Consider the following 19,362-nt stretch of genomic DNA (forward strand, 5'->3'; position numbering starts at 1 on the left):
AGGATGCATCAATTTAGAGGAGATGTGTGGTGTGCTTGTGCTTCTCAAACCACAACCTACTAAATGTCATACAAGGCTGCGTTCCTGCTGCACTAACACACTCATACACACACACAGACACACACATAAAAGTAAGATGTAAATAATAGTAATCAAGCAAATATAACTTGACATATTTGATAAGTTAGCTTTTGATATTTTAACTATGTTGATTTAAATTGTATGTTCATGTGACTGTTTTTTGTTTAGTAACTTAAATTCTGTGTTGATGTTCTTGTTGGCATGACCCTGTTTGAACAGGAAGCAGCTCTGACACAAAGCGGTACGCAACACACACTCATTTTGTCAAGTGGTAAAACATTCAGTGTCTGTCATGTTTGAATCAGATTTAGTCTGTATGGGATGAAATTAAACACTTTACACCTCCTGCTGTGTCAACAACAAGATGGATCAAAACTTTGCTGATATTCAGAACGATGCATTCAAAGGTAAGATTTTTGTATAACACTTTTTGTTTAATGTACATTTGCGCATATCATATCACATGATCTCACCACTAAACTGTGGTATTCCAGAAATATTCTTGAGCTGAGGAGCAAAATTTCACCTATTTAAAAAAAAGTCCATAAAAACATCCAGTGTACCATGCTAATATGAAGGTAAAGTAAATATCTATAAAACAAATGAGTTTAGCCCATGTTTTGAATTGCACATTGATGAGATGTGTTGTGTTTAAAGTTGAGGAAAATGTCTGTAAACTTAACAGAAAAGGTACTGGTATTTTCTGCCAGGACGTGATCTGTTTTTCTACTGATTTTTTTTCTTACAGTGTTATTAGTATTGATGTGTGTACTCCTTTTTTTAATAGAAACAGAGGCAAACTTCGAGCATCTAAACTTTGATGATGACGCAGCAACTGCACACAGCATTAATGTACTTCAAAATGAGCCAGACATGGAGAAGGACTCTGATTCTGACATAGATTTAGAGTGGACGAATAGGGAAGAGGAAACTAAGCACTGTTTTGAGAACAATGGGAACTTCTCTTTAGATGAACAAAGCATGAAGGCAGGATCTACGCTTTGTGGTTCATGGGACGACAACGATGCAGTCGAAAATAAGACACAAACCCAAAACCAGCGATTAAGCTTCCATGAAGAGGATAGCATAAAGAATGAATTTGAGATACATGAAGATATCCATCAAATGAGCAAGGAACAATCTGAAGATGACAATGTGCTGGAAATGGTTCTCCCAAAAGGAACTCACTATGATCTGGATACAATGAGCGCATGGACTCAGGAGGAGACCACATCTCATCTACTGGGCTACCTGAGGGTGGATAAATCTGAAAATGAGAGCTCAACATTAAAAGAGGAAAGAATGGAGCCTGACAGCACTGAGGAACATGTTCTTCAGCATGCAGCAGATGATAAGCAGCTCAGTCATTTAGGTGCCATACAGTCAACATTGCAAGACTGGCCAGTAGCATCAGCAGGGGTTCAGTCTATGGATGAGTTAAAAGAGTTTACAGAAGAAGATCATGAGGATCGTGAGAGAGACGAGGAAGGTTTAGCAGAGTATCCCTCTGATCTGTCTCAAAGTGACAGTGGGGACAGCAGTGAAGGACAACCCAATCACATGGACACCAAGCAAGCTGAGGTGCAGGCTGTAGGCCCAGCAGAACATCTCCTGCCTTACAGTGTTGTAACTTCAAGGGAAGATGGTGATGCAGACATGCTCACTTATGTCAAGAATGAGGATCTGTATGTGGAGACAACAACTGGGAAATCTGATGATGACATCTTGTTCCAAACAGATGTTGAATATCACCGTGAGATTTCAAACATTGGGGAAAGTTCTGATTATGGAATCTCTGAGAATTTCCAATCCAATTCCAATGAATCCTACATGAATGAGCACCCTGACTATGACAGTGATTTCAGCAGTGATGGTGACGACTACTGCAAAAACCAAGAAGATACACCTGATTTCATTTCACATACTGACTCAGAGGACAAAAACACACACAACTTCACAAAGGACTTTGCTACAGACTGGCACAGTATTGAGCATGAAGTAAAGGATGGGGTGGTCAAAAATAGCTTGAAACCAGAGATGTGTGATATAGAAGGTTTATCAAGCATTCCAGCATCTCGTGGAACTGTAATGGAAGGTTCTTCTGAGACTGATTCACCTGAAAACGTAAGTGTTGGTGAGTCACATCCATCAGTGAAAACAGACCAGAACAACAAAGAACATAACAGTGAACATTCAGAAGTTTCAGACACTGGAGATATAAATATCAACACTTTGTTACCTGAGACGTTTTGGTCCCAGGACATTCTGAAGCTTGATGAATATGATTGGGACATTAATGGAGAAGAGATGATCTGTGATGAAGAGGACAATTACCTGGAAGAGCTGGAGAACGATGGGGAGGAGACCGAGAGGGATTGGGAGATAGAAAAGGCAAGAATTGAAGCATTTAACAGATACTACGAGTCTGTCGAAGGCGAGGAAACCAAGGGTAAATGCTCATTTGTGTACCATCTTAATGTCTTAATTTATCACATTTTTATTAGGACAATTTTTTAATTTTGGTAAATTCTTACCCAATAACAACAACAACAGGGAGGAGCCACAAAGTGACATTTTGTTTGGAGCCAGAATCCTCTCAGTATGAGGAGGATAGTTACAGGTAAGACAAATTTCAAGATTTGACACTTCAAAAGGAAAGTGTTTTGTGTTACATACATATCTTATACTTAAGTGCACCATACAAGCTCATAAATGCGATTTGCATGTGAAATTTCCACACAGCAGTGAAGAGGAACCGAGCACAATAGGTTGCATCAGTGAGTTGCATCCTCCAGAATCCAGTTCAATCAAACAAGACCAAAGCAACAAGGAAGACAGCCGTGAACCCTCACACATCAGAGAAAATATCAACACCCTTCTGATGGATGAGGATAACATGAAACTTGAGGATTATGACTGTGATATTAATGAAGAAGTTCAACAGAACTCAAGTATAATGATCGATGATGACGATCACGATTTCCTGGAGAAGCTGAAAATTGAAATAGAGAGGCATATGAAGCAGGAACAAGCAAGAAGTGACGCATCTAACAGATATTATGAAGAGGACCAAAATGAGGGTAAGTGCTGACATTTTCTATAGAATTACACTGCTGGTCTAAGCTTTGGGGTCAGTAATTTTTTTTTAAAGAAATTAATACTGAATATGTTATTCAGCAAGGATGCATTAAATAGATCAAAACAGACTGCATACGTGTATAGTACTACAAAAGATTTCAAATTCAAATTAATGCTATTCTTTCAAAATCCAGATTTTTTTTTTTATTATGATTAAGTTAAGCAGTTTAACTATTTTCAACATTGATGACAATAAGAAATGAATGAAAATTCAGCTTTGCCATCACAGCAATATGTTTTTTATGATCAAATAAATACAAATATATTTTCTTTCAAAAATGTAATTTATACACACACACTCAACTTTTAATACTCACTTTCAAGTCCCCTATAAAATAATTGAAAATCCCAATGTATTGAGGGAAAATAGTTTTTGTAGCTCAAATGGTGTTAGTGTCAATATCATGGTTTTCAGATAAAAAATGCCTGCTAAATTAATAAATGTGCATCTCTCTTAACGGTCACAGACAGGACCCAAAAAGTAATGTTAAGATTTCGCCAACAATCTTCTCAAAATGAGGAAGATAATGATAGGTAAGATGGATTTCATTCAGCTTCAAATATCATTCATATTTCAGTTTTGTAAGTTTGCATTTTATGTTGTCCAGCAGCAGTGAACAGGAATCAAACACAGAAGATGACACTGTCAGCATCCTGAGGACTGAGGTGAGAACATCAAATCATCAAGCAAACAATAAAATGATCAAATAATAGTAATCAGTCATTGTCTTACTGCTATCCACATGATCCAGGACCAAAGTGATTCTGATGAACCAACTGAGAGACGCTTGTACACAGGAAGGTACAAAGTCTTACAAAAGGGGTTACAAAAGGCAGACAAGCAGCCGAAGGAACAGCCCAAGAGAAATAAGGTAAATATTAATTGGCTTGAAATTAAAGGAGTAAATAACAACATGCTCATGGAACCCTTAATTTATGTATAAATTGTGTAAATATTTCTCATAGAAATGTCAGTTCTGATGATGCCATTATTAATGTACAATTCAAGTTCTTGTATCAGCCTCAAGCACAACAGCATTAAAGTCATTAATAAATAAAGCCAATAATCTAGCCTAACTCTGTTTTGACCTCTCTATAGTGTCTTGTCCTGCTGCATTCAGTGTTAGCAGTGAGTCTAGCGACGACGGTGGGTGTGCTGTCTTACTGGTGGGCCACAGACAGCCTGGACTGGATCTACTGAATTCAAAACACACACACACACACACACACACACACACACACACACACACACACACACACACACACACACACACAGAGAAATCAAGGCTTCTGCAAGTATTATAGAGAAACCATTGCACAAGGCCATGCAACATCTCATGAAACGGACAAACCAGCAGACTGAGACAAAACCAACTTTATTTCCTTACAGTATGCAACCTAATATTGTAATGTTTGAACAGCGCTTTGAAATACAGCTTTGAAAAATGTTTTTAACATGGTTATCCCTGTTTTCTTATGTAAACCACATCTAGATAGATTAATCTTCTTCCTTTTTACTAGGAAAAGTGATACATTTGCAGCTGTGTGTGGTCTCTGGGCCCTACAGGAAACCTGTACAAACAAGTGCTTTCAATGTAAATCTGACCTGGAAAAACAAAACAAATAAATACAATTGATACCTTTTCAATTCCTTCATCCCTGACTATATCTGACTGCAGTTGAAGGGACTTTCTTTAATTGCTATCTCATTTGTCATCCTATTAGGTTGTCAACAAGCTATATTCCATAAACATGCCATGCAGTTAATGTATTTTTAGGTCTGATTATTATTCAGTGCCTTCTTCACTACAGCATAAAACATATCATAGTGCAGCTTACCAATTCTAGAAAATTAAAACTGATTGCATACAATAGCATGGATATTTCTCCTCTGATCATCACCAGGGTTCCTGCAAATTTTAATAGTTCCTCCAAAAGTATGTGTCTCTCTCCGTAAGTGTTTTGACTTCAATAAAGCTATTAAATGTAGCTATAAAAAATTTATTAATCTTTCCATCCTACAGATAAGAAATACAAGAGGGAAAAAAGTACCTGTATGGCATGCTTAGCTTTCTGCCTTCTTTTTCTTTGGCTGAATTAATTTTCTCCAAAGGGACCTTTCACTTTAAAATGTTCATTAAATGCTTACTATGAACACATGCCCTGATTAACTACTCATTTTCATAACAGTCTCATAACGCATTTCAGGAAAAGACAATGTAAATAAATAAATAAATAAATATCTCATTAAGGTAAAGTGCATTTGATACTGCATTAGCTGTGGTGACTATGCAAAGTAATAAAGAAGAGGTGCCTTTTTTTATTTCCATGCCAGTAATTGAATACACACAATCTTTTCCACTTGTAAATACTTGTAAATACACACATCCTTAGCCTCCATGTTTGGGGTCTTTTTATTTTGCAATGTTTATGATTCATTCTTGCAGCTGTGGTATCAATGCAGTTGGTAATCACTCCCACATTTTTGTTTTTCGACATTCGATTCACTCCATTAAGTCCAAATGGCCACCTACACATCCATCAGCTACATCCAGGATACTGGTCCGTTAAACAAACTCCAAACTATTTCAGACCAGGCCACATCCTGTCACCGAAAGGCCCCTCTCCGGTAAATGAAAGAGGGGACGGCGCTCCTGGCGTATAGAGGTCAGAGTCCGTATCCGACTCCCCCTCGGCCAGATAAGGCCTGAGATGTGTGCAAAGTGTCCCGCCGCCTCCACCAAAAAGCCCCAGACTCACCGGAGGCACATAATCCTCTTCCCTGGCCTGAGAAATGCTAAAGCCGCTAAAAGAGCGCTCCAGTTCCTCATGGTCCACTGAGGGAATAGAGAGGGACGTGTCACTCTCAACGGCCGCCTGCTGCTGGACAGGTCTCCTGGACCTACGTGAGCGGCTGCTGTCCCCGATCTCATGGAATGGCGGAGGCGGGAGGCGGTACAGCAAGGGGTCATCAGTGCCTATCGGCGAAACTCCTCGGCTGTTGTTCCAGAGAGGCACACTTAGGGGATGGTCATCCTGATGATGCCATGAGGCAGAGGGCCGACATTGGCTATCGGTGGGAGTCCCATTGGGACCAGGATGGACAGGGGACACACTCTTTTTATCCTCATCCTCTTTCTCATCCTGTGCTTTCTCACTCTTATCATCAGGGCTGTGGTAGGGAGGAGCAGGGTAAGGGATTTTAAAGCCTAGGAGGGCTTCGGTCTCAGATCGTGGGATGCCCATATGTGTGGTGTACACACTGACCAAAAAGTTAAGTTTGAGGTCCATTGCCCCCACCTGCACAAGGAGAAACAAGTGAATATAAGGTTTTTTCATGAATCTTTGCAAATCGCCTTTCCTAATAATGTTCTAGTTAGCAAGTTTCACAATGAATGAGGCTAAAGTTCACCGTCTCTCAGAGAGTGGCTCGGAAGAGAGGGAAGGGGTGAGCAGCACTCATTAACATTTAAAGCGGCATATAACAAAATGGGTTGCTCTGAAAAGAGCTGTTTTTGACAAGGTAAAAAGGGTGTTGTTTTACCCTACCATTGAGAAATTTTAACCAAAGTATGTTACAGACTTTTCATTAAGACCCTAAAGAATCATATCAACTTGTGGAAAACGGGCATCCGATGACCCCTTTTTAGTTTTCAGTTAATAGCTCTTAAAAGAAAAAAAAATATTTCTAATGGTGTGTGCACACCAAACACGAAGTGGATATTCTCATTGCATTATCGCTCTAGATTACTCACGGGATGTTTTTTGTGTCACCCGTGTGAATAAAAATATGCCTCCATTTTCTGATACAACCAGACATGTCAAAAAGCTCTTCGCTGATTGGCTTGCACAAAACGCATCATAAGAATTTTCCACTTAAGTTTAAATTTGTCAAATAGCGCATAAGATGCGTTTGAGGCGTATATTGTGTGTTCAAGAATTCACGTCTGTTTGCGTCTTTGCATTGACTTTATATGTAATCTACTGAAGCTAATAATTAAATTAGCTTTTGGTGTGCACAGATTTTTGTTTTGATTATAAAGAATGTTCTGTGGAATGGAACGCTTCCATGGATGCTAAAGGGTGTTTATAGAACCACAGATTTTAATAAAGGACCTTTATTTTAAAAGTGTATGGTGCTACACCAAATGAACTTGATGTAACATGCTTCACCTGCTTTTCCATCTTGTTCAGACGTCCCATCATGCTTGGATCCTCAGCCATCTCTGTGTCGCCTTTGGGCTTGTCCTTTTCTCCTGCCGTGGCTCCCTTTCCCACAATCTGATCCACTCTAATGATCCAATAGACCATCACTTCGACACATAGTCAATACACCCTCATCCACACTGAGATTCAGTGGTTAACTGTGCACTGTACCTTGTCAAGTTAACAGAAATTAGCTTTATGGAGGAGAATTCAAGCATGCGAATGCAAACATAGGACAGCAGGTTTGAAATAAGAGGGAAGATGATTGAAGCCTGATTTGCTGAAAGGAAGTTTATGTCATATTGCTTGCTGCATGCAATTCTGCAAGGTTGTTAATCAGCATGCATTCATCAGGGACTTGGGACTTCAAAAATCAAGATGACTCTTGGAATCTTGGAAAGGTGACTCTTTCAAAGCTGCAGCATTACACTAAGATGAACGCTCACAATACTGCAGTGAAAACACACCTGAGTGTCTTTGCAAAGTTATTGACAACAGCGTTGGGGAGAAGCTAACTAAAAATGAAGAAAAAACTCACTTAACTACTTTTTTTTTCAGTATGGAAATCTGATTATTCTAGTGAATAATTTGTCCTAAAAGGTCTCATCTATCAAGAGTGATTATTTCAATTAAAACTTTCTACTTTCTTATGTCATCCTGGTATCGCGGACTCGCTCTCGTTTCATACAAACCCAGCTGCTGCCATTTTGCGATGATTGTTTTGTAAGCTGTAATGGATTATGAGAGAACTAACAAACTGGTAAGGTTTTAAAACATTTTCGTCTTAGTTATTTTATTGCCTTTGACTGCACCGTTTCCCTTAAATGTCCGTTTAGTTTGAATATGCCGCTTGTAAAAATGAATTTTGCTGTCCTGTCAGCCGTTATACTCTGCTTGTAGCACATGCTCTTTGATTGCATGCACAAATATGGTGGCATGCACTGTAGCCTGTAACATTTCATATTAAAGCACTTCACGTTTAGCAGTGGCAGCTCTTAAAATAATAGCAGCCAAATAACCTAATAACCCAGCTGCTGTGACATCTGTTAATCAGAGAACAACAGAAAAAATAGGAAATCAATAACTTTTGTAGCTTTAAGGATTCATCTGTATTTAATAGGGATGCACTGATACTGATACTGGTATCGGCCCGATACTGTGCTCCTGTACACATACTTGTAAAATGCTGCGATATCAAAAGCCGATACCCACACAGCATGTGAACAGAGCTGTGTCCAGAAAAAGAAACACTGACAACAGAACAATAGAGAGTAGAATGAATTATTAGAGATTAAGGATGTATATGAAGTACATGTAAGTAATTAATATAATTTTAAACATGCAATAATCACGCCTGTATAGCGGATGCGTGTGAGCTGATAAGCAGAGTGCGCTGAGTGGATTGAGCGCACAGTGGCATAGATGCGTGAGCTTGTCGAGTGGATATCTCACATGCATCACTGGAAAGTTTGTAGTTTGGTCAGATATGTCAAAAGCAAGCAAGCAAAACAGCACACAAGTCACTAAAGTTATCTGACGGTAAGGAGCATGAGAGAGAGAGATAGAGAGAGAGTCAGAGAGCACGCACTTCTGTTGCATGATCGTGATTGCTGTTTGCTACATTTGGTGCATGTATTTGGATTAAAACTAAATGAAAATATGAACCAAACAAAAATTATAGGGGCATATATATCACTATAAACAACATTTATTTTAAATGTCAAGCATACACGATTAAAGCAAAAGTGAAACTAGCAGACTGTGTGAAATGCACTAGACTATAAGTGTCTCTCTCATTCTGCACCAATGCAAATGTGTGCACGCTGCGCATGTTTAGCTTGCTTTAAAACTATGGTTTTTATCTGTATGTGAGGGTCCGCGTACAGTGCAAATTACATAATCAAAATAGAATGTGCATACTTGTATAATGTATAACGAGTGGTTCCCTGCATTATTTTATTTCAATGGAGCAGCTCTAATGCACCATTAAAATGAACAGTGAAAGTAACAAAAGCTTATACAATACGTTTTAAAGGGTATAATTAAGTGTGGAAATAACTGAAGGAAATATCTGTTTGCTTAATGAAGCCAACTAACATGATTCTTCCTATTATTATTTTGTCTCTGTACCCAATACTTGTAAAAAAATGACAAATGCTGTGAAAATACAGGTATCGGTATCGACGAGTAACAACAATGAAAGTATTGGTATTGGACTCGTTCTGAAAAAAATTGGTATCTGTGCATCCCTAATATTTAATTTAGAATTTAGTGTTGATACATTTATTCAATTTCTGTATATTTTCCTAATTGCTGAAGGGCACAGGTAAATATAACATTTATTATAATGGGTTTATGTGAAGACTGTTTTAAGTTCACTTAAATTATAATTTGTAATTTTTTAAAGTCTAATAAATGTTCAAATTGATGGCTCTCAATTATACTGTAATGTTAGTTTAGTCAACATTACATACAGTATAGTCAATGGTTAAATATTAGGGAAATAAGTATTGGTATCAGTGATACTCTCCTTTAGTCACAAAAGAGATGCCACTAAACAAATATTAAAACTATAATGTCTTTATGTTGTTTCCACATTAATTTGAAGATTGATTGTAAAATTACTGCAATATAAAAGTATATTTTGAAACTTTAACTTTAGATGGGGTTAATTGCAATTAATTTCAGAAAAAAATATGTGATTAAATAGTTAGTTATTGATTGACAGCACTAATATATATATGTGTTGCCCTATACAGCCATTTATGCCTTACATAGCATTGGTCAGAATCTTTTTGTTTTGTTATAGTTAACCAAAACTTAAACTTTAGTAAAACTGAAAATGAAATAAAAAAATAAAAAATAATAAATGTATTATTTCATTACATTTATAAAAAAAATTGAAAAAGGCAAAAGCATAAAATGAAATTACAATTTTAAAGCTACAATAGTATATAAATACTAAAATAACTAATAGTAAAATAACACTGTCTGAAACAATCTAGCAAAATCTGTTCAATTAGTTGGTTTATTTAAATTAATAATAAAATAGCTTCGCCAATTCAAGTGCCTGCGCTGCATATTTGGCCTACTTTTTTATAACAGAATATTTTGTTGAATGCTGTTAGTTATTACTTGCATAAAACAATAAATTATTAATAATAATAATAATAATAATAATATAGTTTGGTACTGTCATCTTAATTGAGATTTATATTCATTTGTTCAAAAATCCAGTAAAATATCTCAGATTATATTATAAATGATATCATCAGGTGTATTTAGAAAGATTTTGCACCCTTAAAGTAGCTTCCTAACAATGTTAGTCAGACATACTGCATCAATGGCAGGGAATTTGACTTGCATAATAAATAATGTGAGGAAATAAATGAAAAATAATAAAAAAATGTCACTGGGTTCCATGCCTTATGATGCTTTGTGTGTTACACACTGTACGTTTAAGTTATTCTCTCTTCTTTAAACCCTGGGAAAACATGCAAAAATTGCACCCTTCCCCCGTTAAACAGGCTGTATGGTCACACCATAGTGTGTTGAATTATTGTGCAGCAAAAACTCTTTTTATTAATTATAAATGAACTTTTCATATGCTCATTTCTAAAGCAGTGTATTATTATAATAATATAATTATATTTATCCAAAATGTAAATCTTTCTCAAGGTGAACAAAGAATAACCAATCAAGAAACAATCCAACCAGTTAGTGACAAATTACCCCTCATGATTTCAGTCATTTAATTGTCATGACACTGCAGTTTTTAATCCAATGCTGCCCAATAATAAACCAATTAAGCCTGGGAAAGCTAATGGTGAATGATTACGTACTTCTTGTGACGAGGGGTCGAAGGGGCAGGGGGACCCACAATCAAATCTATCCTGGCAAAGTACACAGAGAGAACATGGATACCCAGCATCATCAAGCAACACATGGAAACCACTCCCTGTACCCCAGTGAAGACCGTCGACAAATAAGAAAGAATATATTCCATACATGTCTGTTCTCACCCACTTCTAGGAACAGTGTCTCATGTTTACATGTATGACAGAAATGGTTTTTGCTGTTGGAATATGTTGGTATATGTGTGGATGTAATTTCACAACATATATGAGGCTTATTTGAGAGAAAAGGAGTGAATCTGAATTCAAATCATTTTGAATGTGACACAAAAAAATAAAATCACTGTGAAAGTGATTTTGATCGAGCAGTGTTGAAATCTCATCCTGCTTTAGACTGTTTTTTTTTTAGTTTTTTTTTAATCTTTTTGTAATATCAAATCTATTACCACCAGAGGGTGCTGGTCACAATTCAGCTACAGCTCTTGCCAAATACTGATTGACTACTGAAGCAGGTGGATCCTGTCATTGTTAGGTTACCGCAATGGAGAAAACTTTGTGATGTGATTCTTTTGTTCTAGACAGACTGAAGTCTTGCCTGGACTGAAGGTTTTTGATGCGTGACAGCATGTCCAGATGGCCTGCTGAATACTGCTCTATCACATCCATCACATCATAAGGCCTGAGGCTCTCTTTAAATCTCCTCTTAGACACCAGGAACCGCATAACACTGGGGAAGACCGAATAAGAATTTAATTAGGGTGTAACATACAGTGTATCTGACAATTACAATTCAAAGCAATAATTACAGAATTTAAAGGGGTCATGAACTGAGAAATCAAAATTATCTTGATCTTTCGAGATGTCATTGTGCTATAAAAACATTCTGTACGTTTCAGAACTCAAAACTTTCTTGTTAGTCTAAAAACAGCTTATTTTGAAGTCAATCTACCAAAATGACAGGTTGTGCCACTTTATGATGTAATAGTGTCGATAAGCACCGCCTCCACAGAAGATGATCAACACCTGCCTCTACATCACTGTCTGTTTAGCCCCGGCCACCGATTCGTGCACATAATAGAGTGGCAAACACAGAAACAAAACGATAAACTTTATATGATGAACTTTATTTTTAATGAACTGCCAGACTGCACCAGTAAAAACTTGGTCCTTTGTTCACTTCATATTCCAGCAGATTCGCTTACAAACAAGGCACAGTTCGACACAGGATTTTCAGAAAGACCGAAACTAAAAGATACTGTGACAACTATATTGGATCCGATGTCACACCTCAAATGAGTTAGTAACTGTTTTTATTGCGGGATCACTATTGCTTTGTCTGATATTACAGATCATTTGATATGTACTGAGTGTTTATGCATTTTAACCTTAAACAGCAGCATCCATCTATCCACAAATAAAAACAGTTCATGAGCCCTTTAATAAACATTTGATTGTCCCAGCAGTTTAATTTTTTCAGCATTTTTAAATAAATTATTATGCATAAATATTTCAATATTTAACGTGTGATTTAAAAAAAGTTTTATTCTGTTTTTAACAATCGTTGTAATTGTACTGAATTGTTTTGAGAGCAAATATTTATACCCCTAGTCTTTTCTAGCCCAGAGTTTGGTGCCTCTTACCAGATTGCTCTGATGGTGACCTTGAGTCCCGGAGACAGATCCGGCACAAACTCACAGTGGAAACCTCTGTCATCCCCAAAATCTTCTGGAAGACTTGCCTCTACAACACACAAAACAACAGGCTGCTCCCAATGTAAAGAGTCCTAATGTTAACAAAGAACAGCCCTGTGACAAGATCAAAGATTACAGAAAACATCTGTCATGGCAGACATGCTCGATAAACTGCACTCCACATTATACAACAGTTAGTTCCAGTTCTTGAATTCGATTGGCTGAGCAGTGTTCCAAGAGTGATATTTACAGTAGTCCAACAGCACTGTGACTTTTCACTGTCAGTATCACTCTGCCTGTCTGCATTCCCACTGAGTATCAAGGTGAAGTTTCTTGAAATAACATCTTATTTACAGAACTGTTGTATAAAATCAATATCACACTTGCAAATGAAGATGTTGTTCTGAACATCAGCATGAGTGTAGGAATGAGACTTTGCCCAGCTATACTGAAATTGAGAACAATAGTTGCTCATGTGATATTGCTAGAGTAAAACCCATCACAGATCATCGTACAGATTTGAAACGACATGAGTAAATGATGACAATTAAAATTTTTGTGAGAACTGTCCTTTTAAAAGCACATGGAATCAGAGTATGTCTTTGAGTAAGGCACTTAAATCACAAATTACCCCAAAAGTGACTTTCCATGAAAAAAGTAAATGCTAAATGACTAGTGAGATTTTCCAAAAATTAAAATGAATTTATTCCACACTTCAGAAGTGCTCAGGGGAAATAATTAGATGAAAAAGAGTTGAGCATGGTCAAATTTCTGCGGCTGTGAAACTGATATCCCTCCTAATCTCATGATCACTATGTCAGCATTAGTCAGAAGCTTCAGACATGCTTTAATATTTCAATGTGCATTTGGAGCTGAAACAATAGTGTTACTCATGCATGAAGCACTTACCAGAACCTGCTAGCCTGAGCATTTACTGCAATAGCACATGTGAGAGAAAATATTGTGCACCTAACAAAATCTAACAAATTTCAACTCCCTGAAAAATGCTGGTTAACATGTAAATCTGGGACAAAAAAGCTTAAATATTAGTACTACACGTGTCATCCTTATGTGAAAAAGCATATCCTATTCAAATGACAGTAACAACCAGCTAGTCAAAACAAACTTGTTTCCTTCATAAGCTGAGAAATTATTTCATGCAGGTTAGTGCAAAGTACTTGATGGAAAGTGTAAGTTGCAAAGTGTTTCATTAACACCTTCATGGAACACATTCTGTCATGGGATGAGCATGAGACTGATATCCAGGCTGAGACAAATGAGTAACATCTTCTTTGCTCTACTGTCGCACTTCACTGTCATATGGTTGACAGATAAGGTTAATATAGCTACTGTAAAAACTATCCAAGCATCAGTGAAGGAATTAATATTTTGTGTGATGCTTCAAGTGGGATGAAACTTTCAGCCAAGCGTTCATGACAGAGAGTGTTGGATGATGGGCAGATCTGTAAAGATTTGCTGCAGCTTGGTAATTAAAGAGCCATTTTAAAACATGCATAGTGTTTCTTTAGCAGACTGGTGTTGAGATTTTTTTGGACTAGTGCTAAAGAGATGCAGCCCCAGACAACATAATTTGTCTTACTTATTAAGCCCTCAATCGCTGCCAAAATGTGAAGAGAAAAAGAGGAAATGTGAAAGAGAGAGAAAGAAATAGAGAAAGAGAGATGAGAGAGAGATGGTCAAAGATGACAATGACTTCAACCATGCAGCTGTATAACACATGGTGTCACTTATATTAGACTTCTTTTACATTATGAATGGGGGAGATTTGCTTGCACATCATTATGAAGCACTTTCCATGAAAACAATACACTTCAATGTCCAATGACTTTAAAAAAAAACATTAGAGGTACAAATCCCACTTTTTTTTAAAGAACTTTTAGATAGGTTAGTTAAACTATCAAGTAACATAACGATAATCTAGCACGAAAAGAAGCAAGTTGTAAACACATCAAATATCTGCCACCCTCCATTAAAATGGTGCTTTTAACCTCCCTCAAATATCTTGATTGTAACAATAAAAATCATACAAAAATGTCCTAATTTTAAAGCAATCTGTTGAATTGATATTCAATTTATTGTAGCTAAGAATAATTTTAATTTAGTATTATAAACTATTAAATAATATTAAATTATTACATTTAATAAAAAAAAACAATATTTCTATGTCTTTCCTTTATTATAAATATAAAAATATTATTTCTTAAAATTAGGGAACACAAGAAATAATATTATATGGACCATTTATGGTAAGGTAAGAAGACAATAAATAAATAATTATTCATGCATTTTTTTTTTTTAATTTTGCAAATAGTGTTTTGACTGCATTCAACATTTTTTAATTAAGCTACATTTTCAAGCCTGTTATTTGTTCAAATACTCATTGTGGCATACATATTATTATTTTTATTTTTAATACATTATTTTTGATTTAAAAAAAAACATAAAAAATACATTTATAAATGTTTGTTGCTAGTAAAAAAACAATAAATAAAAAAATAAATAAAACATTTAAGAAATGTAAAAAAAGTGTTTATTTTTTTATTTAAATGTCTCAATTTTAATATTAGGGCTGCCAAAATGGCAAACCTAATAAAAACTGAATTGGACAGAATATGTTGTTTGGCTTTTTTATACCGTATTCATGGAAAAACCCCAAAATTGTATGATTCAGGAAGTGAAATCTATTTCTCGTATTGCTTATGCTGTGGTGTCACTGCTACAGTACATAAGTTATTTATACAAATTCATTTAGCTGAGGTCTGTGATACTGTTTGTTATTTATCAAACATAATATTTTTTCATTTCTACTAGGTGGCCTTTGCGAGAGCAGTTATTGCTGCATCGCTGTATCGCTGTGCTTACAGATTCTGATTAAATATAGTCTACTTCTAAGAGAAACTGCTCTGTCATCTCTGTACTTTTTGGATAATATTTCTGGATCATGGCCTAACCTGGAGAACTCTTCATGGCGAAGTCCTCGTCTTGCAACTCAATCAGCACTTTATTTTTTCCAGTAGAGAGAAATGAGAGAGAAACCGATGAGCGTGCAGGAAGTGAAATACATAAAATGGATCCATTTATATATATTTTGAAGTTGAGCACTGCAGAGTTATGCCAAGAGCATAAAACAGGTGATGAGAGTAATTCACTAAGCAACTGTGACACTGTAGCGAGCTGTATTTAAGAGCAAAAAAACTATTCACTAGTCTCATTCACTAACCACCCAAAATACAGTTTAACTGACAGTCTTTCCAGGGCAAATCAGTAAATGCTCCTGTGCAAATTTCATGTAGCATGAAATCTTCAGGCGTTTACAATGTAACCTGATTTGCAGTTCATGTAGCGAATCAGAAACTAAACAATACAAATGCAGTAGCATGTGCAAAAAAACAACACTATCAGCAGATGTAATTCATTCTTAGTGAATTCCCCCAAAAGCATTTTCACCGTGGAGGAAATATTTTCTGGGGATCAAGCATTTAATGGCATATAAACCCGCTTCTACAGTTACTGCAATAGAAAAGCCACAAATGGTACAGCATCAACATGCATCTTTAGACAATAATACAATGCTCCACTGCAAAACATGATTTGAAACATTAAGCCACTTTCATGTGTTTCAGCAAGGAGACTAAACCCATGCAAAACAGATCAGTTCTTCTTTTGGGCTGTTTCTTTAAATAGAAACTCACACCTGCCGTCTTATGAATTCTAATGAATGGACTATCACTGACACCATCTTTTGTGCTATGAGACATTAAGCAATCTAGTGTGGCATCTGGTTCTGTGCCAGGAAATTACAAACTATTCTTGCTAGCTGCTGAAGTCTCACTCAAAAAAAACAAAAAAAAAAACAAGAATAGAAACCTATGCAAAGCAAGTATGTAATGTACAGGTGAATGTACGTTTGGAAGCAGCATACACTTTGCACTCAGAATAACAGAGTGTGTATTCCAGTATTCCTGTGTATGTGTGCATAACAACATTCTCTGACCTTCAGAGTTCTGCCGAGAAGCTCCATCTTTCATTCTGAAAGCGTGTTTTGCTTTGTTCCGCTCTGTGAAGCTAAAGCTCTTGGTCACTTTGCTTGGACTCTCTTTGCCTCCCTCCTCTGGCTTGGGGGTCTTGGCTTCCTTCCCCCCGGTGCTCTTAGAGGGACTGCCTTTCTCTTTCAAGCTGGGCTTACGACTGCACAGCAGACACAATGAAGCACAAAAGACAAACAAAAAAAGCAAAGGAAACAGACAGATCATCTTGAGCCCACACTTATAAGTATTTTTCCATTGTGGGGACAGAAACCATCCAGTGCTAAAAAGAAAATAATCAGTAAATTATATTAATGACCATACACTGCAAAAAAAGTAATTTTGTATGTCTAGCACTCATTGAAATTTCTGCTTTAGGCATGATTCAAACTTTTTTTTGTAAGATTTATGCATTAAACAATAAAAAAATAAACTGGTGCTAATCAGAAAAATTCATTATTAAAAATAAAAAAACTGTTTAATTATATTATTATACAGAAATATATATGCATTGGTTTTTGCTTGACATTTTTTTTTGCTTGACAAATAAACAAACAAATAAATACATTAAAAATACAGATTAAAAACTAAGTGCAGATGGATTTCATCAAAAACAAATGGTTAAACAGCTAAAATAATTTTTTACTAGAAAACATATTACTGTTTGATCTATTATTTTCATAATTATTCTTGTTTGCACGTTACAGCTTATAAAAATTATTAAAAGAACAACACAGTTACATATTTACTGATATGTAAATGTTTCTATAGAAATGTTCAGCTGAAGCCACCAAAAAGAAAACACTGAAATGTAATAAATAATCAAATAATTGCTTGAAAATACAGTTCTGTACATTTCTAAAATGACCGAAACATGTAACCTGTAAGCAATTTCACAACTGTACATTAAAACACATTTTAATTCCTTAGCAAACACTGAATGTAACGTTTCTGCATTCTTCTATTTTAATAAAGATCAGACTTACATGGGCAAAGATATGGATAATGGTGCTTCTCAGTCATGCAATGCAATCCACAACTTCTGGATGCAACAGCAGACCCACATGCTGCCACAGCGGAAACTTTTCAACAACAAAGCAATGAAACACATGCATGTTGTCGGGCATGCTGAAAAAATACACAACTGTTATATTAAACACCTTTTAAAAAACAGCCAAATGAATAAATGAAAAAGTGAGAGACCCTAATACAACACAAAGCAGCTTGCAGAGGAGGATGGTCTCGTGGAATTGAGGTAAAAAGCGATGGGAAGTGCTTCCAGGTGCTAAGTGGGAAAGTTGATCCACAAGCAAAACTCTTTCAACAAAGCTAAACAAATGTCTGCTTCTCTGGTTCAAACAAGACAACATTTTTAGATGCTGGAGAGCAGAACATTTCTCAGCCCACCTGAGCTGACGAGAGATACGAATGTGCACTATGCTGTATGTCTCAAAAAATGTTGAAATATTTCACTTGAGCTGATGATGGTACACACTGAAGGAATACATTTAGAGATAGGGGGGAAATCAAAGTTAGGAAGGAAAGAGATAAATACAAATGCTGGAAAGAGAGAGAGATCTGGGCGTGCAGACGTTAGTATCTGTGTGCAACGGTACCTATTGCTTCTCGGGCAGCACCCACACAGGGTGTCTTTGTGTGAAATCTCACTACTGCAAATGTGGTTGGAGTGGGTCATGAGAGAGAAAAGATTATACAAGCAGTGGTCAAAAATGGTTTAGGCCATGTCCAAGTGTGGGACCTAAAATCAGAGGTACTTCCCCCCCAAACCCCCCAAAACAGTCACACCGAATGAAATGAACTGAATGGGTCATAGGCTGCACTTGATTTTACAGGATTGCAATAGCAGGTGTTTTACAGAGCAGAACACCAAAGTGTGATTGTTTTCTTTAATGAGATGTTAGTTCCTTTAATCTGCATTGATTATGTTGTGCTAGTATGATACTAATTCATCTCCCTGTAAATACCACTTGAAGATACTGTAGTATAAAGTGCAACCAGGTTGTCTTTGAATAACATCTGTGATTTCAAATGACTTCAAACACAGCAATATATGGGCTGTTTTCTCATTTGAAGAATGATGAGGGTGATCTGAAACTACAGTTCTCTATGTGTTTGAATGAGTTTTTGACTGACATGATTTGGGAATAGTCAAGTTTCTATGTGAAAATCCAGGACAACAAACCTTGGAGTGACTTCTAGCTGTGAGTCCTTCCTTTAGAAAGAGAGAAGCAATAAAGACATGAGATTAAGGAAAGGCAACACCATAAACAAACATTTCAAACAGGAATAACATTCACAAATATAGTAAAGGTCAAAAGACAGAGA

The 19,362-nt window shown here is 36.4% G+C and overlaps 2 protein-coding genes across 5 annotated transcripts; one reads left to right on the forward strand and one right to left on the reverse strand.

Annotated features, from left to right (window-relative positions):
* The first annotated feature begins 174 nt into the window (after positions 1-174).
* si:dkey-183p4.10 lies at positions 175-4,875 on the forward strand. 3 transcript variants are annotated; one of them, XM_042729772.1, is made up of 8 exons: positions 175-488; positions 869-2,530; positions 2,635-2,701; positions 2,827-3,161; positions 3,681-3,753; positions 3,828-3,885; positions 3,972-4,091; positions 4,319-4,875. In XM_042729772.1, exons 1-8 carry the CDS (start codon positions 446-448, stop codon positions 4,418-4,420), a joined length of 2,460 nt encoding a protein of 819 aa, XP_042585706.1. In that variant the 5' UTR covers positions 175-445; the 3' UTR covers positions 4,421-4,875. The 3 variants fall into 3 exon arrangements, with proteins under 3 accessions (XP_042585706.1, XP_042585704.1, XP_042585705.1); XM_042729770.1 differs by having other exon boundaries at positions 191-488; positions 2,824-3,161; XM_042729771.1 differs by having other exon boundaries at positions 195-488; positions 2,824-3,161; positions 3,831-3,885.
* LOC109087013 (potassium voltage-gated channel subfamily KQT member 2-like) lies at positions 4,580-19,153 on the reverse strand. 2 transcript variants are annotated; one of them, XM_042729775.1, is made up of 8 exons: positions 18,633-19,153; positions 16,986-17,179; positions 15,943-15,990; positions 14,571-14,588; positions 12,920-13,019; positions 11,875-12,006; positions 7,393-7,510; positions 4,580-6,519 (listed from the first exon to the last, which is right to left on the reverse strand). In XM_042729775.1, exons 1-8 carry the CDS (start codon positions 18,710-18,712, stop codon positions 5,803-5,805), a joined length of 1,407 nt encoding a protein of 468 aa, XP_042585709.1. In that variant the 5' UTR covers positions 18,713-19,153; the 3' UTR covers positions 4,580-5,802. The 2 variants fall into 2 exon arrangements, with proteins under 2 accessions (XP_042585709.1, XP_042585711.1); XM_042729777.1 differs by lacking the exon at positions 18,633-19,153 and adding an exon at positions 18,003-18,450.
* Positions 19,154-19,362: the final 209 nt, after the last annotated feature.

Source organism: Cyprinus carpio, chromosome B8 (genome assembly GCF_018340385.1).
Source record: "Cyprinus carpio isolate SPL01 chromosome B8, ASM1834038v1, whole genome shotgun sequence".
Taxonomy (NCBI): domain Eukaryota; kingdom Metazoa; phylum Chordata; class Actinopteri; order Cypriniformes; family Cyprinidae; genus Cyprinus; species Cyprinus carpio.